General features: G+C 36.9%; 1 protein-coding gene across 3 annotated transcripts in view; it reads left to right on the forward strand.

Moving 5' to 3' along the window:
- The window catches only part of FASTKD1 (FAST kinase domains 1), a 51,633-nt gene extending 30,843 nt beyond the window's left edge, over positions 1 to 20,790 (forward strand). For 2 of the 3 annotated variants that reach the window (XM_078451165.2, XM_078451167.2), the window contains exons 8-15: positions 1,711 to 2,197; positions 3,241 to 3,355; positions 5,509 to 5,637; positions 6,429 to 6,560; positions 6,923 to 7,036; positions 14,977 to 15,115; positions 15,764 to 15,878; positions 17,096 to 20,790. In XM_078451165.2, coding sequence (XP_078307291.2) covers positions 1,711 to 2,197; positions 3,241 to 3,355; positions 5,509 to 5,637; positions 6,429 to 6,560; positions 6,923 to 7,036; positions 14,977 to 15,115; positions 15,764 to 15,878; positions 17,096 to 17,191 — 1,327 coding nt within the window. In that variant the 3' untranslated portion in view covers positions 17,192 to 20,790. Of the gene's footprint in view, positions 1 to 1,710; positions 2,198 to 3,240; positions 3,356 to 5,508; positions 5,638 to 6,428; positions 6,561 to 6,922; positions 7,037 to 11,902; positions 12,175 to 14,976; positions 15,116 to 15,763; positions 15,879 to 17,095 lie in introns of those variants that run through there. The other variant, XM_078451166.2, reaches the window with a different exon arrangement.
- The last annotated feature ends 60 nt before the right edge of the window (positions 20,791 to 20,850 follow it).

Below are 20,850 nucleotides of genomic sequence, written 5' to 3' on the forward strand. Positions count from 1 at the left end.
TACACAATGGAGTACTACATGGCAATGAGAAAGAACGAAATATGGCCCTTTGTAGCAACGTGGATGGAACTGGAGAGTGTGATGCTAAGTGAAAGAAGCCATACAGAGAAAGACAGATACCATATGTTTTCACTCTTATGTGGATCCTGAGAAACTTAACAGAAACCCATGGGGGAGGGGAAGAAAAAAAAAAAGAGGTTAGAGTGGGAGAGAGCCAAAGCATAAGAGACTCTTAAAAACTGAGAACAAACTGAGGGTTGACGGGGGGTGGGAGGGAGGGGAGGGTGGGTGATGGGTATTGAGGAGGGCACCTTTTGGGATGAACACTGGGTGTTGTATGGAAACCAATTTGACAATAAATTTCATATATTGAAAAAAAATTTTTTTGTCCCTCCTAGTTGAGATTAGTTTTGTATTTTCCCCCCCTTAACCTTACCCACTTAGCATTTTCTCACATCATTTAGAACTATTTGTAAATCTTTTTAATGACTGGATATTACCCATCATATGACTGTATCATAATTCACTTAAGTGTTCCCTCATTGAATATTTAGTTTTTAAATTTTAGCCATGTAAAAATATGATGAATTAACATAACACAAATGTTTGCTAGCATCTTATTTATTTTTCTTTCATAATCCTATATATTTAAAAAATTAAAAAAATTTTTAATGTTTATTTATTATTGAGAGAGAGAGTGAGAGAGACAGAGAATGAATAGGGGAGGGGCAGAGAGAGAGGGAGACACATAATCCAAAGCAGGCTTCAGGCTCTGAGCTGTCAGCCCAGAGCCCGATGCAGGGCTCGAACCCATGAACTGTGAGATCATGACTCAAGCCGAAGTTGGATGCTTAACCAACTGAGCCACCCAGGAGCCCCAAAATAGGTTCACATTTGCCCACATTTTAGTTTATTTTCTTAGTCTAGTTTCCTAGACAGGAATTGACCATGTCAAATGATATTGTTGCTTTTTAGGTTTAAAATGCCTGTGTTGATGCACCCTTTCTAGCATTGACTATTATGATTATTTTAATGTGCTAATTTAATATTTTAAAAAGTAGCTCAACAACTTTGTTTTAATTTAGATTTGATTTTTTCTTCTAGTACGTCTAAGCCAAAAGAGTCTTTAAAAGTTCTCAGTTTTTTATTTGCAATTTAACAATTGCTATGCTGGTGGCAAGACTCTTACTTTGGGGGTGAGACTGTTATCATGGGAATTTGGGGAAAAAGGAGTAGAAAATGGGGTCACTTGTATGTTCTGTGTTTTCTGTTTTTTTAAGGTTGGACTTCCTATATAGCAGAAGTGGGAAGGGAACTAGTGTTACCGAGTGATCACAGTATGGCAGGGCCTATGCTAGGTCATACCAGCTCCTGACAGGTCAGACCGAACTTTGAGCCCCAAATCTGTCACGAGCAACAGCACTGGAAACATTGTTCTGACACTGATCTTTGGTTTGCTAGGGACTATGGTTTCATTTTTGCGTAAAATATTTGGGATGTGGCTTAGAAAATCTTAGGACTTCTCTTAGTAATCCTTTGTGGACCTGTCATCTTTGAATTTATCTAACCCTTCTTAAACTAACTTGTATTTTAAACCTACCACATCTATTAATTATAATAATAATTATATATTCAGACTTTAAATATATTTCATTATTGTTGCTGATTTATTAATTTTGTTCTTTTCATTTTCTCCCCCTTCCTTTATAGTTATTTGAAAATTAGTGTTATACCTAGTGAGATTTCCATCCTGGTCTATGCCCTTTCCATTCTTCCATCTCCTTACCTAGATGAAGTGGAGATATCTCGAATTGAAGCAGTTTTACCACAATGTGACCTGACTGACCTGAATAGTTTCGCCACATCTGTTTTAAGATGGATTCATTATGATCGCACATATCTGGATAATACTACTGGGAAACAGCTGAAACTACTTCAAAAACTAGATCACTATGGTCTTCAGAGACTACAGAAATGCACCAATTTGAATCTGTTATGGGAAGAACTTAAATCTTTAAAAGGAGACTGGTTTGCTGAGTCACTTCTTGAAGAAACAGTTGCTACTTTACACCGTTTGATGGATGAAATTAATTACAAAAATGTGGCTGAGATTGCATCTTTTCTTTCTAGAACTAACTACCTCAGTACTTTGCTACTTGATAGGATAGCTTCGGTGGTCCTTCAGCAGACTGAAAAGGTGAAATTGAGTTTTATGTAGTTGTCAGTTTCTAAAAGAATAAGTGTTTATCGTAAGTACTTTGAGAACTTAATTGGAATTTGAAGTTTAAAAATTAAATTCTAGTGTCTGGTGCCACAGTTTGTTCTTCCTCTAAAGTTTCTTCCTCCAGCAGTATAGATCTGGGGAGATTAGCAGTCATCTTTTGGTTCACTACAATGTTTTTAGGATCTGTAGTCAACTTTCATTGTCTAGAAGGAAATACTTAATAGTAGTTGTATTAGGAAATGGAGTATGAATGATTTTTATTTTCTTTTTATTTTCTATAATCCTGTAATACTACTTTTACTAAGAATGACTCCATTCAAAAGCCCAAATGTGAAAAATGAGAAAAATATAAGCTGTACACTGACTTGTGTATTCCTAAATTGTCAGTGTGGTTTCTTACAGATTTGTTTCTGGAACTTACTTGTAAAATACTGCTTTTTGGATTATGTGAGAAGAAGCTCACTTATTAAAATCTCTTGTATATATCAGATAAGGCTTTTTTACTTACGAGACAATATTTCTCCCTAATTAAAATAAAAATCTATTGTACCTGGCAGTCATTAAGTTTTGGATGAATGAGTGAATAATGAAATTAAAAAATGAATCAATGAAAGAAAAATAAATGCTAATGATTATAAACTAATTAGCTTCCTTAATTACATTATATGATGAGTCTCTATAATGCGCTGAAAGGATGGAAAGTAGTGATACTATTTCCTATTCATTTTAATGACTAATGAATCCTGGAATAGGTTTTACACCTAACAAAATTAATTTGCATTTTATCTGATTAATTTTTTCCGCGTTGATACTAGAGTTATTAGAAACTAGTGGTAGGATTAAGTAGATTATAGCAGGGTGGAAAAATTAATAAGTAGTGCTGCATTTATCATTTTACTGTAGGCATGTTCATTTAACTCTCAGCATGTTAGAAAAAGATTTCTAGCCAAAATAATAATTAGGTTAAAATTTTGTTTTACTGAAGTTTAAACTATAACATTTTGTTGTTTATACAGATCCACCCTTTTGCGATCCTTCCTATTATTCTTCCATTTAGCATCTTGAACTATGATCCACCTCAAAGTGATGAATTTTTTGGAATTTGCGTTCAACACCTTAATTCTTACTTAAGTAGGTATATTGTTTGGCAGTACATTGAGTAAGTAGGTTGGAGGATACCATTGCCATTGTGGTAAGAGATATCCTTCATTTAAGGGGTAACCATAACAGCCATGAGTTCTAGACCTAAAAAAAAGTTTGTACCCATTTTTGAAGCATTTTTATTATGAAAAAATGTCAAACTTGAAAAAATGGAAAGAATCAAAGAGCCCCTATATACTCAATGGGCAGATTCAGTAATTGTTAACATTTTATCATATTTGCTTTATTGTTTGTTTCTCTTGCTCTCTTACTTTTTGCAGAGCTATTTCACAGTAAGTTGTAAGTGTTGTTACCCTTTACCCCTAATTGCTTCAGCATATACCTCCTAAGAATAATGACCTCTTCACCACAATACTGTTATCACACCTAAGAAAATGAGTAGTTCCTAATATCTAATACAGAGCCCATGGTTCCCCAAATACTCTTCAGAGTGGTTATTTTGGACCCAGGATCTAATCAAGGACCACCTATTGCATTAGGATGATACCTCTTTAGTCTCTTATAATCTAGATATTCTGGTTTTTTTTCCATTCTCTTGTCATTGACCGATACTATGATATGAGAACTATGTCTGATACTACTTTGTCTGCTAATAGATAAGTAAAATGGGTTGTTGTGATATGTATATATTTAGTCATGAATGGGCGTATGCCCGTGTGGAATTCATATACACCCTTTTTTAGTAACAGAATTATGTGTAGAAAGAGGAGACCTGAATCTGAGACTTAGAGTGTGCTCTCCCAGTTGTTCAGTCTTGTGTCAATCAGAAGGAAATGAAAGCATATCCTTTTTTTTTTTTTTTAAATAAAATGTTTAAGAGAAGAAAGGTTGAGAAATACAGCTTTGATTTTTTAAGACTTACTAAGAGAATGTTTGGAAAATTCATGGGAGCTTTTATAAGTAAAATTTTAAATAATGGTATGATAATTTTCTTTATTTTGAATAAATATAATTTTGACAGGTTACTATTCACCTCATTTATGACTTGATTTTGATTTATTAAATAGACTCAGCAAAGAAATCCAGAAGAAAAGATTTAACATCTTTGTTGTCCTTTCTAAGAATATTGCTGTCAATAGGGACCCCTTCCTTCTCATCAGAAATGTCTCTTGGATGAGGCAAATCAGCTAAATAACCTTAGTCTTGTACTCTGGGACATGTGTCATGCTGTTGGGGGACAGGAAAGGGAGAACTGCTATATGAAATTTGAGCTTCACATGTGTCTACACTCAGCCTGGATATTTGAGATCCCTACACAGCAGCACAGAATAGTAGTCTAGCCTCCACTTGCTGCTAACTGTGTGACTTTAGGCAAGTCATTTAACTTCTCTGTGCCTCTGTATACTTATTTACAAAGAGGAGGTAATAATTGTTCCTGCCGTATACTGAAGTGAGATTTCAGTGAGTTAATATATATGTAAAGTTGGAATGACACCTAACACATTCTCTTTTTTTTAAGTTTATTTATGTATTTTGAGAGAGAGAGAAAGAGAGTGCACACACGAGCAGAGGAGAGGCAGAGAGCAGGGCAGAGAAAAAGGGAGGAGCCTAATGTGAGGCTTGATCTTATGACTGCAAGATCATGACCTGAGCGGTTATCTAGAGTCAGTGGCTCAACCAACCCAGCCACCCAGGCGCTGGGATACCTAACACATTCTGAACAATATTATATTGTTACCAATTTATGAAGACTAGGACCAGTTTTTACATACACCATTGACCTTTTGTTTTGAATTCTTTCTCTTTTCAAAGCAATTTAAAACACTTTTTATGGAAGTGAAATAATAATACAGGAACATTTACATATCCTTAGCATGTAGTATGAATTTATACAAATTGAATCACCCAAGGAATCCGATCCAGGTGAAGAAACAGAGTATTACCACAGTATCCTTCTCTCCTGTCCCCCTTTCCTACTCTATTCCCACCCAGATGTAAGCACTTCACCACTATCCTGTCTTATTAACAGTATAGATGAGTTTTGTCAAGGCTGTGTTTGTATTTAAAAAAGGCTGTGTTTGTATTATTTTTTAAAAACTTGGTTTGAACTGAATAAAGTGTGTACTTATGTATATGTGAAGTGGCTGTACATTATGAATTTTTTAATGGTAATTTTGTTTTAGGTGTACTGGATCCTCTCATGTTAGTGTTTCTTGGTTTCTCTTTGGCCACACTTGAATATTTTCCAGAAGATCTGCTGCAGGCTATTTTTAACATTAAATTCTTAGCCAAAATGGATTCTCAACTTGAACGTATGTATCTATATTTTATCAAATTATTACTTGTGCTTTTAGCCAGGTTTCAACTCTCCCTCTACTGAAGCACTCGAATGTTAATATATGTTTTTCTGTTTATAAAAGTATTTCCTGCTTCTTGTAGAAAATTTGGAAAACATAGAAAAGTATAAAAACGAAAGTAAGAGATTACTCATCATCTTTTGCCAAGTGAAACTACCCCTTTAAATAATGTTTTGGAGTGTATCTTTTTTTTCTGTCTGTCTCCTGTTCTTGTGTGTGTGTTTATATATCTATCTGTATTTTAAAACAAAATTTGGATTATTTATATATCACTTTTGTATGTTGCCTATGGTCATTGAACTATATTTTGAACATTTCTGCATGCCATTAAGTATTTTTTGATGTCATGATTTTTTTAGTGTCTATATAATCTGCCATGATGTGAATGTGATAGCATTTGTTATCATGTAGGTTGTTTCCAATTCTTCATTATTATAAATACTGAGTGTTATATATGAATCACTGACCTCATCTTTGTTTCTTTAGGATTGGTTCCTAATGTGAAATATTAGGTCAATGAAAATTCTTTGGTTGTATTTTTAAAAATGTAGTTCTAATGTTTGTGAGTAGTGAAAATGACATAGGAGTTGTTCCTAATCAAACCATTGAATAATTAAAAAATATAAAGCGTGTGTGTGCAAATGAGATGATTTTATAATATGAGACTAAAAGTACTAACAAATAATGGGAATAAATGAATGTGAAAAACCTGTTAAAATCCATTAATATTTTATTTTTGTTTTCAGTTTTATGTTCATCTTTAAGTATGAGGGTCCAATTACGTCTTATGGAGTTAAATAGAGCTGTCTGCTTGGAGTGCCCTGAGTATCAGATTCCATGGTTTCATGACCGCTTCTGCCAACAACAGTATAATAAAGGTTTGAGTTTTCTTTGGGTCAGACAGCAAAGTTTAATTCCAAAGTAAACTTTAGGTAGTACCTTGCTAAGCCTAACCATGACACCAGAGTTGCTGTGAGTGCCATGACCTATTTAGTAGAACCGTTTTGTAGGTGAGATTTGTGTTATAAGAATTTCTTAATATTTAGGACACTAATCCTCTTTTGGTAGAAAATACAGAACTTACATTGTTCTGAATTTAATATCATTGCATATGGTATTATACTGAAGCTCTTGTTGAAAATACTAATCTTTGTTTTTTGGTTTGCAGAATTGGGATGATTTTTATTAAAAAATGGATTAACCTATTTTAAGTGAAGTAATTATTTTTATTTTCATAAAGATACTGGCAGCGTGAATGGAGCACAACAGCAGATTTATAAAATGTTAGCAGAGGTATTAGGAGGAGTCAATTATGTAAAAGCCTCGGTTCTTACACCTTATTACCATAAAATAGGTAAGTATTTGGCAGGTTACTAGGTACTTTCAGAAGACTAAACTAATTTTTTTTTATAAAAGTTTGTTTGTTTGTTTATTTATTTATTTATTTATTTATTTATTTATTTTTATCACTCTAAGACCACTTTTTTATTTTATAATTATTTTTTTTAATATGAAATTAATTGTCAAATTGGTATCCATACAACACCCAGTGCTCATCCCAACAGGTGCCCTCCTCAATGCCCATCACCCACCCTCCCCTCCCTCCCACCCCCCATCAACCCTCAGTTTGTTCTCAGTTTTTAAGAGTCTCTTATGGTTTGGCTGTCTCCCTCTCTAACCTTTTTTTTTTTCCTTCCCCTCCCCCATGGTCTTCTGTTAAGTTTCTCAGGATCCACATAAGAGTGAAAACATATGGTATCTGTCTTTCTCTGTATGACTTATTTCACTTAGCATAACACTCTCCCGTTCCATCCACGTTGCTACAAAGGCCAGATTTCATTCTTTCTCATTGTCAAGTAGTATTCCATTGTATATATAAACCACAATTTCTTTATCCATTCATCAGTTGATGGACATTTAGGCTCTTTCCATAATTTGGCTATTGTTGAAAGTGCTGCTATAAACATTGGGGTACAAGTGCCCCTATGCATCAGCACTCCTGTATCCCTTGAGTAAATTCCTAGCAGTGCTGTTGCTGGGTCATAGGGTAGATCTATTTTTAAAAGTATTTTTTTTTAATTTATTTATTATTTATTTTTGAGAAACAGAGTATGAGCAGGGGAGGGGCAGAGAGAGAGGGAGAATCGCAAGCAGGCTGCACGCTATAGGCACAGAGCCCCACGCGGGGCTCGAACTCACAAGCTGTGAGATCATAAACCAAAATCAAGAGTTGGACGCTTAACCAACTGAGCCACCCAGGTGCCCCAGAAGACTGAACTAATTAAAGTAGAATTGTCTCATCAAATGGAGATTTCCAAACAGACTGAAATAGAAGAGTACAGTGATTTCTCAAGTTCCCATGGTCCAGCTTTGATAGCCGTCAGCATTTTGCTGTTTTTCAAAAAAAATTTTTTACTTATATTTTACTAATTGTAAGTAAAACCCAGGGGCTCCTGGGTGGCTCAATCCATTAAGTGTCTGGCTTCGGCTGAGGTCATGATCTCACGGTCTGTGAGTTCGAGCCCCACATCAGGCTCTGTGCTGACAGCTCAGAGTGTGGACCCTGCTTTGGATTCTGTGTTTCCCCCTCTCTCTGCCCCTCCCCCACTCATGCTCTCTACCCCCCCCCCAAAGTAAATAAACATTAAAAAATATTTTTAAAAAATTCTAAGTAAATCCCAGGCTCAGATTCACTGAACATTCCTAGATCTTCAAAAGTTCTTTTCCTCTCCACTAAGTACCCTGAAACAATTTCATTGTTTTAAGTTCATCATAAAAACTAAGTTGGATTATCAACCTGGATGAAGATTTCCATAGGTACGTATGATCAACTCTAACCTGGTTAACCTTGTTTCTCAGTGGTCTAGTTGTATAAGGCATTCTGATTTCATCATGGATGACATAAAGTTGGTTGGCCAGCTGATAAATTGGGTGGCAACATAAGATTTTTTTTTTTTAATAGCTAAATTCAGGGCACCTGGGTGGCTCGGTTGGTTAGGTGTCTGACTCTTGATCTCCGCTCAGGTCATGATCTTTCAGTTAGTGAATTTGAGTCCCACATTGGGCTCTGCACTGATGGCATGGAGCCTGCTTGGGATTCTGTCTCTTCCTCTCTCTCTGCTCCTCACCTACTTGTGTGCTCTCTCTCTCTCTCTCTCTCTCAAAATAAATAAATAAACTTTAAAAAATAGCTAAATTCAAATGTGGACTTAAAGGAAAAGATGAGGTTTTAAGAGGATTAACATAAACTTTATAAAATTTAGGATTAGAAAACTTCTGCATACATACAGGATGTTATAAAGTATTAAAAGCTTGATATAAATTAATACTTAAATGGTTACCAAAAGTCAAATACTGTTTTAAACTATGTTATTAAGAATAACAAGAAAGTTAGTAGTCCCACTGTATTCTGGCCTTCAGACATATCTTAGTATTATATTCTTCTTTTGAGCGTTACATTTTGTGAGAGTGACAAATAGGGCCTGGAAACAAAGGATCTAGAAATCATGTCTTACTACTAGAGAGGACAGGAACTGCACAGATTCCAGTCCCTGAGCAAGTTCCTAAACCTCCGAACTTTATTAGTTTCTTCATCTGTAAATGGGGATGATAATGCCCACTTAATAGGATTACCTGGCATATTGCATGAAAAGCATTTAGCACTGTCCTTGGAACATAGTGCTCAATAAATTTTATTTAACAAAGAAGCTAGGAATGTTTAATCTGAAAACTGGAAGAGTTATGGTGGGCATAACATAATGTTTTAAGGATTGCTTTGTGAAAGAAGAAGTGGATATTTATCTCAAGAATAAAAATACGGGAAAAAAAGGAATATTTTACGTGAATGTAAGAGTTTTATGAAAGATTTGTCAAAAAATGAAATAGTGGTCTGCCTTGTGAAGAAGAAATGTTTGGGCAGAAATGGGTGATCAGATGGTGTGTGTGTGTGTGTGTGTGTGTGTGTGTGTGTGTGTGTGTGTGATTTTTGTATTCAGCCAAAGGCTAAACCTAATAGTCATTAATACCCTCATCTTGTACTACAAAACACGTATTCTCAGTTGTTTGGTTTTATGTTAGTCAGGATTATATTTGGCTATGAGTGTCAAAAATCCACAAATAATAGGAACTTAAAGTTATTTCCTTCTCCTGTATGTGTAACTGGCATCCAAGGCTGGGATGCCAGCTCCGTGAACATTAAAGTTCAGGATCCTTCTATTTTATTATAATTTATAACCTCAACATGTAGCTTCCTCTTTTTGGTCCAAAATGACTCCTTCTACTTTAGCCAACACATCTATAATCTGAGCAGAAGGGAGAGGGAAGGAAAGGGAAGGGTGTCCCTTAAGTACCGTTCCTTGAAGTTGCATATACTGTTTGGGGGGTGGTGCAGAGAGAGAGAGAGGGAGAGCATGAGCAGGAGAGGGACAGAGAGAAAGGGAGAGAGAGAATCCCAAGCAAGGTTCATACTGCCAACATGTGGAGTCTGACGCGGGACTCTAGCCCACAAACTGTGAGACCATACCTGAGCCGAAATCAAGAGTTGGACGCTTAGCCAACTGAACCACCCAGGCGCCTCTGCACATACCGCTTTTAATTATACCCCATGGCCACACTTGGCTATGCGTAAGTTAAGAAAATGTGGTTTTTATTCCGGGTTATCATGTACTCAGCTAATTCTATTATTAAAAATGAATGGAAGTATTAGGTATTGGGGGACGACCTACACCCTGTGACAGGGTTGTTTTAAAAGATTGACATAGATCTTCCTTGGCTTACCATGGGGTTATATCCCAGGAGACCCATTTTACATTGGAAATATTGTGAGTCAAAAATGCATTTAATACATGTAACATGCTGAACATCACAGTTTAGCTTAGTTTACCTAAAATGTGCTCAGAACACTTACATTAGCCTACAGTTGGGCAAAAACATCTATCACAAGCCTGTTTTACAGTAAGGTATTGAATATCTCATATAATTTATTGAATACTGTACTGAAAGTGAAAAACAAAATGGTTCTAACTGTGTCAGTTGTCAGTCCTCACTATTGCTGCCCAGCATCAAAAGAGATTATTGTAGTGCATGTTAGCCCACGCAGGATCCAAATTAAAAATCTGAAGTATAGTTTCTATTGAATGCTTATCACTTTTGTACCATTGTAAAGTTGAAAACTCACAGATTGGGGACTGTGTCTGCATACTCCTGTTAATCTGCACTGTTTAAAATATATGTGTATTTTGGGGCACCTGAGTGGCTCAGTCGGTTAAGCATCTAACTCTTGATTTTTCTTGATGGTTTGTGATATCGAGCCCTGCGTCGGGCTCTGCACTGACAGGAGCCTGCTTGGGATTCTCTCCCTGTCTCTCTGCACCCTCCCTCCGCCCCCATTTTACTTCCTTTCTCCCTCTCTCTCAAAATAAATAAACATTACAAAAATTATATATTTCTATGTTTTAAAATATACTCCTGGGGCACCTGGGTGGCTCAGTCTGTTGAGCGGCCGACTTTGGCTTAGGTCATGATCTCAAGGTCCGTGAGTTCGAGCCCCGCGTCGGGCTCTGTGCTGACAGCTCGGAGCCTGGAGCCTGTTTCAGATTCTGTGTCTCCCTCTCTCTGACTCTCCCCCGTTCATGCTCTGTCTCTCTCTGTCTCAAAAATAAATAAACATTAAAAAAATTTAAAAAAATATATACTTCTGTAAAAATAATGTGCTAAAGGAAGGAAATGCACTAAAGTATGAATGTGAAAATGGTGGGTAACTCCATCTCATAATTTAAAATTATTGGGCACCAGCTTTGTGACAGGCACTGTGACTGGCTCTTCATTCCTGTTACTGCATTTTGTTATTTTTGTTAATGTTTCTTTCTGATTAGAGTCACATCTATGTAAAACATTTGGAAAATACAGAAAAGAAAAAAGTAAAAAAAAATCATGTATTACAAATCATGCATAACATGTAATTAGTACTGAAACCAGGATTACTATATCCCATTGTATTTCCAACTCATGTTTGTACTTCCTGCTGTCAAGAGGCTTATTTTTATGTGAAAATGTATATAAATCATTAAAATAAGGTTTAACTGGTAATATTTGTGTATATGGATATGGCATAATTAAGACAGTATAATAGTATGATTAATAACTGTGGATTGGAAGCATTGCTTAGGGTTTTAAAAACCCATATTAAAATTTTTTTTTTAATGTTTATTTATTTTTGAAGGAGAGAGAGACAAAGTGTGAGTGGGGGACAGGCAGAGAGAGAGGAGAAGCAGAACCCGAAGCAAGCTCCAGGCTCTGAGCTGTCAGCACTGAGTTTGGCACGGGGCTTGAAGTCACCAGCCATGAGATCATGACCTGAGCTAAAGTCAGATGCCCAAACGACTGAGCCACCCCGGTGCCCCCCAAAAAGACACACATTTTTACGAGACCAGTGCTCTAACCCCTGAGCTACGGAGCCTCAAGACACACATTTTTTAAAAAATTACAGGGGCGCCTGAGTGGCTCAGTCGGTTGAGCGTCCGACTTCGGCTCAGGTCATGATCTCATAGTCTGTGAGTTCGAGCCCTGCGTCAGGCTCTGTGCTGACAGCTCAGAGCCTGGAGCCTGTTTTAGTCTGTGTCTCCCTCTCTCTCTGCCCCTCCCCCGTTCGTGCTCTGTCTCTCCCTGTCTCAAAAATAAAATGTTAAAAAAAAATTACAAAAAAAATAATTACAAAATATATACTTAAAAAACCCAGAAAGTACAGATAACAAAAAAGAAGAATTACCATGTTTAATCATTGTTTACTTTTACTGTCTGTTTTTCTGACTTGTTTAAAACAAAAAAGGGCTTATTCTATATAGTGGTTGTAGCTATGTTTACATATTGTAAATATTTTTCTGTGCCCATAGATATATATTATTTTTAGTGACTTCATACATATTTCATTGAGTGAGTATGTGATGTTTATTTAATCCTTAGATTTTTTTGAGGATATTTTGTTGGTACACGCAGCTGTCAAACAATGCTGCAGTTTCATACAACAACAGCAATAGCAATTGATATAACTACATATTGTTTCTTACGTGTTAGATGCCGTCTTCAATGCTTTATATATAATAAACTTCTTTATTATGCCCTTACTAGATACATAAATTCTTCTATTTCATATATTAGGAAATTGAGGCCCAGAGACATTATTGTGTGCCCAAGGTTATATAGTTGGCAAATGGCTGAGCCAGTATTTGACCTAGGCATTCTAGCTCCAGAATTCGTTCCCTCAATGAGAGAACTATATTTCATGTTTGATACTTAGCTTGAAGTTGCTTCAGTGCCTCAGTTTCCCTTATGTATAAAAAGCAGATAACTAAACCTACTCTTCCCTCCTTTTCATTTGTTGTTTCTTTTTTCATTTCGGTCCTGTCTTGTTTTTCTTGGTTTAAATATTTTTACCATTGTTTTTATTACAAAAAAATTTCAAAACAAGTACAAAGATAGAATAGCATGATGAACCTCCACCCAGCATCAACAGTTATCAAAATTCACTTGATCCTTTTCAAGCAAATCAGACATACCATCTTAAAATGTATATCTAAAAAGATGCACACCCACAGTACCATCATGATCACCCCTATAGCCATTCATAATAATTTTTTAAATGTTTATTTTTGGGGAGCCTGGGTGGCTCAGTGGTTCCTGGGATCAAGCCCCCCAGGTCGAACTCTGTGCTGACAGCAAATGCCTGCCTGGGATTCTCCCTCTCCCTCTCTCTGCCTGTGCTCTGCTCATTTCCTCTCTCCCTCTCTCTCTCTCTCTCTCTCTCTCTCTCTCTCTCTCATAAGTAAGTAAACTTAAAAAAATACGTGTTTATTTTTGACAGAGTGTGTACGTGAGAGCTTGGGCGGGGCAGAGAGAGAGAACAGGATCCAAAGTGGGCTCTGTGCTGACAGCAGAGAGCGGATCACAGGGCTGGAACTCAGGAACTGTGAGATCATGACCTGTCCAAACGAAGGTTGGACCATGACCAAATGAAGTTGGACGTTTAACCAATTGAGCCATCCAGGCGGCGCCCCAATAATTTCTTAATATCACATAGCTTGTCAATGTTCGAATGTCTCAATTGTCTTTTGTATGTTTTATTTTACTGTTTATTTTTTGAAATTGGAATCCAAACATTACATTTTTAAGTTCTACTTTTCTCTTTTCCCCTTATAATTTATTTATTGAAAGAAATTTTTTTTCACCATCTAGACTTTTCCAGTTGCAACCCTGTTGTATCATTCAACATGCTCCTGCATCCCTTGTTTTCCTGTAAGCCAGTCCTTAGGTCTAGGGGCTTGATTAGATTCAGGCTAGATTCCTGTCATTTATTTATTTTGCCCAGACTATTTCATAAGTGGTATGAACTTCTTAGTGCATCATATCAGAAGACACACTATGCTGGTTGTCTTATTTTTATTATATTAAAGATTCATCAGCTTATCCATTAGAAAGTTCTCCTATCAGTTTTTCACCTACAGATTTTATTAGCCATTAAAATTATTGTCTAAATCCATCATTCGTTGGGGTGGTAAAGTAGTGATATTCTGTATCATTTCTTCTGCATTAGCTGGATTTTGTCTAAAAAGAACTTACCCATATCAACTATTTAGTTACTCATGTACAGTTCCTGCAGGAAAGACAGGATACATGTTTGAACCTTTCCTTCAGATGAGTGGGTTTAGCTTTCTCCAAATGTTACCAGGAGATTTAAGAGGATTAAAATAAAACTTAATGTGATTTGGCCTGTACCAGTGCTAAATATAACTCCATGCTAAATCTAGTTTAGTAATACTTGTTGGTTGATTTTTATTGATTGATTTTCAAAGACAGGTGCCACTGGACCAGATCTTATAAAACAAGTTGGGTAATTAGGGAGGTACATCATTCTTTGTTTGTGTCTATAGATATGTATGTCTCTATATATGTATATACATGTTTAAAATACATCTTTAGGGCGCCTGAGTGGCTCAGTCATTTAGGTGGCCAACTCTTGATTTCGTCTCAGGTCATGATCTTACAGTTTGTGAGTTTGAGCCCTGCATCAGGCTTTGCACTCACAGCGCGGAGCCTGCTTCGGATCCTCTGTCTCCCTCTCTCTGCCCTTTCCTCACTCACACTCGCTCTCTCTCTCTCTCTCTCTCCCCCCTCTCTCACTCTCTGTCTCTCTCTCAAAAATAAATGTTAAAAAATTTTTTAAGTAAATAAAATATATCTTTAAACCTATACCTGTAGGAATTTACTTAATTCATACTGTTGATTCCTGTACTTCCTTAGATTTTGAGTGTATCTTGGATAAAAGAAAAAAACCTCTTCCATATGGAAGCAATAATATAGCTTTGGGAAAACTACCAGAAATGCACTGGGAATCAAATACCCAAATAACTGGATCAACACTGCCACCAGGAGCTGAAAGGTATCTTATTTCTTAGTTTCAGATTTTGTTAATTAAACGTTAAATTTGGCATAACTTAATGAACTCTGTTAACAAGGATTAATTGTAGGAGTATCTGCTGCTCATATCATCTTTTCCTGTGTCTTTGCTTTTCATGTGTCTTCTGACTTACTCTCTGTCCTTTGCTGTCCAAAGCTCAGCAATCTAACTAAAGTGCTAACCCTCTGATTGTCCTCAGTGGAAGTAAATAGTATCTTCTTTGGAGCTCCCATACATCTCTACTTATCTCATAGCACTTAGCCACTTCCTACACTGCATTACAGTTACTTAATATGTATCACATGTTTTGTTAGACTATAAGCTGTATCTCTTTATGTTTGTGTCCCTCACAGTGCCTTCCATATGGTAGTTGCATAATAAATATATGTTGGACAAGGAAACAAATGAGAAAGCATGGAAATTTTTACTATAATATGGTATAAATTCTAATGAGTAGCCTTATTTGTCCCTAGTTACCAATTTAAGTAGAATAATAACTTAGCATACTCATATATTCATTTGGTTTTTGTTAATTTATGAAGATGTAACTTTGTTCCTGAAACACTTATAATTACTTAGTTTTTCATTTTGATTTCAGAAGTAAATATATATATTTTTAATCTTGTGTAGGATTGCTTTGGAATTTTTGGATTCAAGAGCTTTTTGTAGAAACATCCCTCATTTAAAGGGGAAATCTGCTATGAAAAAACGACATTTGGAAATTTTGGGGTATCGTGTAATTCAGGTATGAAATACTGATGTAATTCTGCCCCTAAAGAACTCAGAAAACTAGATGTACATGTGTTTTCTTTTTTTAAAAATTGGAGTATAATTAACATACATTTTTATATTCATTTCAGGTATACAACATGATTCAACAATTCTATACATTACTCAGTGCTCACCACAATTAAGTGTAGTGATCATCTGTCCTCAAACATTTTGCAGTCTTCCAGACTAAATTCCCTATGCTCTACTTTTCATCTCCATAATTTATTTATTTTGCAAATAGAAGTTTGTACCTCTTAATCCCCTTTATCTATTTCACCCTTCCCCTCCACCCACCTCCTCTCTGACAGGTGGTTACCTGTTTGTTCTCTGTATTTAAGAATCCGGTGTTTCGGACTCTTGGGTGGCTCAATTAGTTAAGCGTCGGACTCTTAATTTGGCTCAGGTCATGATCTTACGGTCGTGAGACAAAGCCCTGTGTTGGGCTCTGAGCTGTCAGCAGAGATTTTCTCTCTCCCTCTGCCCCTCCCTCACTTGCATGCAGGCACACGCGTGTGCTCACTCTCTCTACCTCTCTCTCTCTCTCAAAAAAAAAAAAAAAGAGTCCGGTTTTTTGGTCTCTTTTTTTGTTTGTTCATTTGTTTTGTTTCTTAATCACACATGAATGAAGTCATATGGTATTTGTCTTTCTCTGTCTGACTTATTTAACTTAGCATTATACTCTCTAGGTCCATCCGGTATGTGTTCCCTTTTAATGTGACAGTTCTAGAATTACCTTTTTTTAATATTAAAAAAACAGTTATATTAAAATATCTCCAAAACAGACATTCTCCATGTTTTTTGAATAGGAAATAAAAATCATTTATTTTATTATCTGTAGAAGACCTGTTGGTTTTTATATTAATTTATCTTACAAGAGAGAGAGGCACTGTGGAGATGGGTAGAGATACAAGAGAAAAAGGCTAGTGTGTGTATGTAGCAAAGGTACACAGGAAAAAATGTCCACTTTTGGTATTGTAGGAACAGGAAGGTGAAAGTAGCCGTGAGGCAGAAGGAGGTATCTGGGTTTTATCTGGGAGAAGGACCCACCTGGCTTCTAAAAATGGTTTATGCTTCTGTGAGCTAATTTAATAGGCTCCTACAGTTTGGCTTAGTAGTGCTTACGAGTCTTCTCTGATGCTTTTTGTTGTTGCTTTAAAACTTTAAATTCAAACTACGTTGCGTATTTTACAGATCCCTCATTTTGAATGGAACTCTATGGCACTGTCAACAAAGGAAGCTCGGATGGACTACCTGAGAGAATGTATATTTGGAGAAGGCAAATCATGACTGTAGTTTTAAATTAAAATTCGTGATGCTGGTGTGTCACATTTGAACTTATTTTAATTAAGGGGCCTGACTCAACTGAAAAATGATAGTACAGAATTGACTGGTTTCAAGGTCAATTGAATACCTATTAAACAGACATTTTACTTTCTCCAATATTTAATCTTTCTCTACTATCTGGTTGGGAAATTGTATAAAATTCTTAATATAAAAGACTTGTAGCTTTGAAGAAACTTGAATCATTCACAGTTCATTCTTTGAGGGCCTACTAAGTGTCAGTAACTGTTTTAGGTGCTGGGAATACAGCAGTGCATATTGTGTATCTGCCACAGGTGGCCAGTGAGGTAGGAGGGAAAGTCATAGGTACTAACACTTCCTAGAAGCCAAGTAGAGAAAGCATTTCAAGGAGGGAGAGGTGAGCAGTTGTATCAGATGCTGCCATCAGGTAAAATGAGGACTGGGAAATGACTGTTAAATTTATCGACATGAAAATCATTGGTAACCTTGAAAAGAGTAGTTTTGGTGAAGTGCTAGGTGTGAAAGCTTGACTGGTTTAATAGAAACCAGGAGGAGACGGGATTTTTTTTTTTTTTTTTTTTTTTAATAAATAAATGGAAGTAAAGAAATGGAGTGGTAGCTGAGGGGGAAAGCGACCAATCTTTTATTTTTTTTTTAAATGTTTTTTTTTGAGAGAGAGTGCAAGAGGGGAAGGAGCAGAGAGAGAGGGGGTGTGGGACAGATGATCTGGAGTGGGCTCTGTGTGGACAGCAGAGGGCCTGATGTGGGGCTCGAACTCACAAACCACGAGATCATGACCTGAGCCGAAGTCAGACACTCAACCGACTGAGCCACCCGGGCACCCCAGAAAGTGGACCAAACTTAACCTGGTCTGATCGTATACATGCTGGGGGAATAATGATTTTCTCTTGCCTTACAACACATTTATTTAATAAAATAGTAACTAGGGACCTACTATGGGACGTAATCCCTAGCCCTTCTTCCAAGCGTGGTATATTTGTACTCAGCAGAAAGCCATGTTGTAACTATCCTCAGGCTACTTGGTGTAAGTGCAGGTAATTAGCATTTGAAGCTTGCTATCTTCTGACTTCAAGACCTTCTAAATTCATTCTGTCCCAAAATAAGTTGGTAGCCAGAATGCCTTGAGTCTTAAGCATAGCTATAAAACATGTGTCCTGGGGCACCTGGTGGCTCAGTCGGTTGAGAGTTCAGCTTCCGATCAGGTCATGGTCTTGTGGTTCATGGGTTTGAGCCCCATATTGGGTTCTCTCCTGTAAGCGCAGGGCCTGCTCTGGATCCTGTGCCCTTTTCTCTCTGCCCCTCCTCAACCCGCTCGCTCTTTCTCCCAAAAATAAACATTTAAAAAAAAAGCAAAACCAAACGTGTCCTGCATGGATTTTGGTGTGTTGATATTTGATTTAGGTTTAGTTGAAGCACTTGTTTAAAATATTATTACTTTGCATGGTGTGAAATGCAATACATAACAGTAAGCAAAAAAAAAAAAAAAAAAAAAAAAATAGTAAGCACTTTAAGAATAAAATGATTAGACTGGGGCACCTGGGTGGCTCAGTTGGTTAAGCGTCCAACTTCGGCTCAGGTCATGATCTCACGGTTCGTGAGTTTGAGCCCTATGTGGGGCTCTGTGCTGACAGCTCAGAGCCTGGAGCCTGCTTCAGATTCTGTGTCTCTCTCTCTCTCTCTGCCCCTCCCTCACTAATGCTCTCTTTCAAAAATAAATAAAAACGTTAAAAAAATTTAAAAAATGGTTAGAATGAGGAGGATTATAAATTGTTTTCTTTGGATGTAAATGAAAACCTAGTTATTGTGTACTTTGAATACAGGGAAATCTTGATTAAACGACCCTGATGTACCTTTCACTTACTGTTACACGTAATGTGACTTCTAGTGTACCACATCTCGTACTCTCCTTCCTCTAGGCTGCCCTACCCAAATGGCTTTATTTATGTATATATTCTTACATATTTTTGTTTGATGATCTTTCTATTTAAATAACTGGAGTTGTTATAAACAAAACATTCTTTTTTTTTAAAGCATTCTTTTTTCATTGAGATATAATTCATATACCATAAAATTCACCCTTTTAAAGTATACAATGCAGTGGTTTTCTAGAGTATTCACAAGTTTGTGCAACCATTACCACTATTTAATTCCAGAACATTTCCATCATCCCAAAGCATTATTTTTTCAACGTAATATCATGTCTGTGTCGGTCTGCACTCTCTCCCCAACATGGGGCTTGAACTCACAACCCTGAGATCAAGACCTGAACTGAGATCAAGAGCTGGACGCTTAACCAACTGAGCCACCCAGGCATCCCTGTCTTGCTTTTATAGTAAGCACTTCCTCTTACAGTTTTATCACTCAGGTTTGCATCTCTAGACACCATAATTTGCCTCCCCACAACCTTTTAAATGTGTCTTAATCTAGAAGTATCCCACACCAGCCCTTTCTCTTCGAAAGTTTATCTGCTGAACAACCTGTAGAATTTCCCACCTTCAGGATTTGTTGATTATATAATCCTGGATAGTTTAGAATAGTTTCTGTCAATACAGAAAAGTAGCCAGGATTCTACTTCAAAGATCCAAAATAAAACTGATTTTTATTGGATATGTTTCCATATTTACAGTACAGACAATAAAACTGTATGACCACTCAACTGTTCTTTATGAAATTGCTTGACAAATAATAATGGAATACTCCAAATTAGTTCCAAGTCAGATTTCTCAGAAAGCGACATGTGTAAGGCTAGAAGTCGAACATGTCTGCAAAAGCATGTGAAACCCACGAACGACGATTACTTGGTGACTTGCACAGAGTTGAATGTGATGGCTGTGGACACACTGAAGAGCCAGCCTAATGCATATACTAACAACAAACTGCTTGAGTATAGGGTTTCACATCCTAGAAAACGCAATAATGCAGTCATCTTTCCGGGTTTTTTTTTCTTTTTTCTTTTAAAAGTTTGTTTTTGAGAGAGGGAAAGCATGCACATGCACCTGAGCAGGGACCAAGAAGAGAGAGAATCCCAGGCAGGCTTTGTGCTATTAGTGCAGAGCCCCATGTGAGGCGTGATCTCATGAACTGTGAGATCATGACCTGAGTGGAAATCAAGAATTGGACACTTAACTGACTGAGCTGCCCAGGCACCCCAGTCACCTTTCTATCAGAAATTTGCAAATAGGTAGCTCTTTCATGGAATATATAGATAAAACTTAAACCGACAAATACACAAATATACACCTCACTGGCCCCAACTTCTGCCCAGCAATTAGAGAATCAGTTCATTTCCTAAGGACAGTCCCCAACCCTCCTATCACAGACACTGTAGTCAATGGCTTGAAGACTGGTTTACTGTTTTTAACTAAATTTTTTAAAAAAGTTTATTTATTTTGAGAGAGAGAGAGAGAGAGAGAGCAGGAGGGGCAGAGAGAGAACCCCAAGCAGGCTCTGCACTGTCAGCACAGAGCCCAATGAGGGGCTGGAACTCAGGAACTGTGAGATCATGACCTAAGCTGAAACCAAAGTTGGACGCCTAACCGACTGAGTCACCCAGGTACCGCCCCCCGCCAAATTAAATTTGATTTAAATCATAAACAATATACTAGTGTCACAAAAGGAATGGA

The sequence above is a fragment of the Panthera onca genome, chromosome C1, assembly GCF_046562875.1.
Source record: "Panthera onca isolate mPanOnc1 chromosome C1, mPanOnc1 haplotype 2, whole genome shotgun sequence".
Lineage (NCBI taxonomy): Eukaryota > Metazoa > Chordata > Mammalia > Carnivora > Felidae > Panthera > Panthera onca.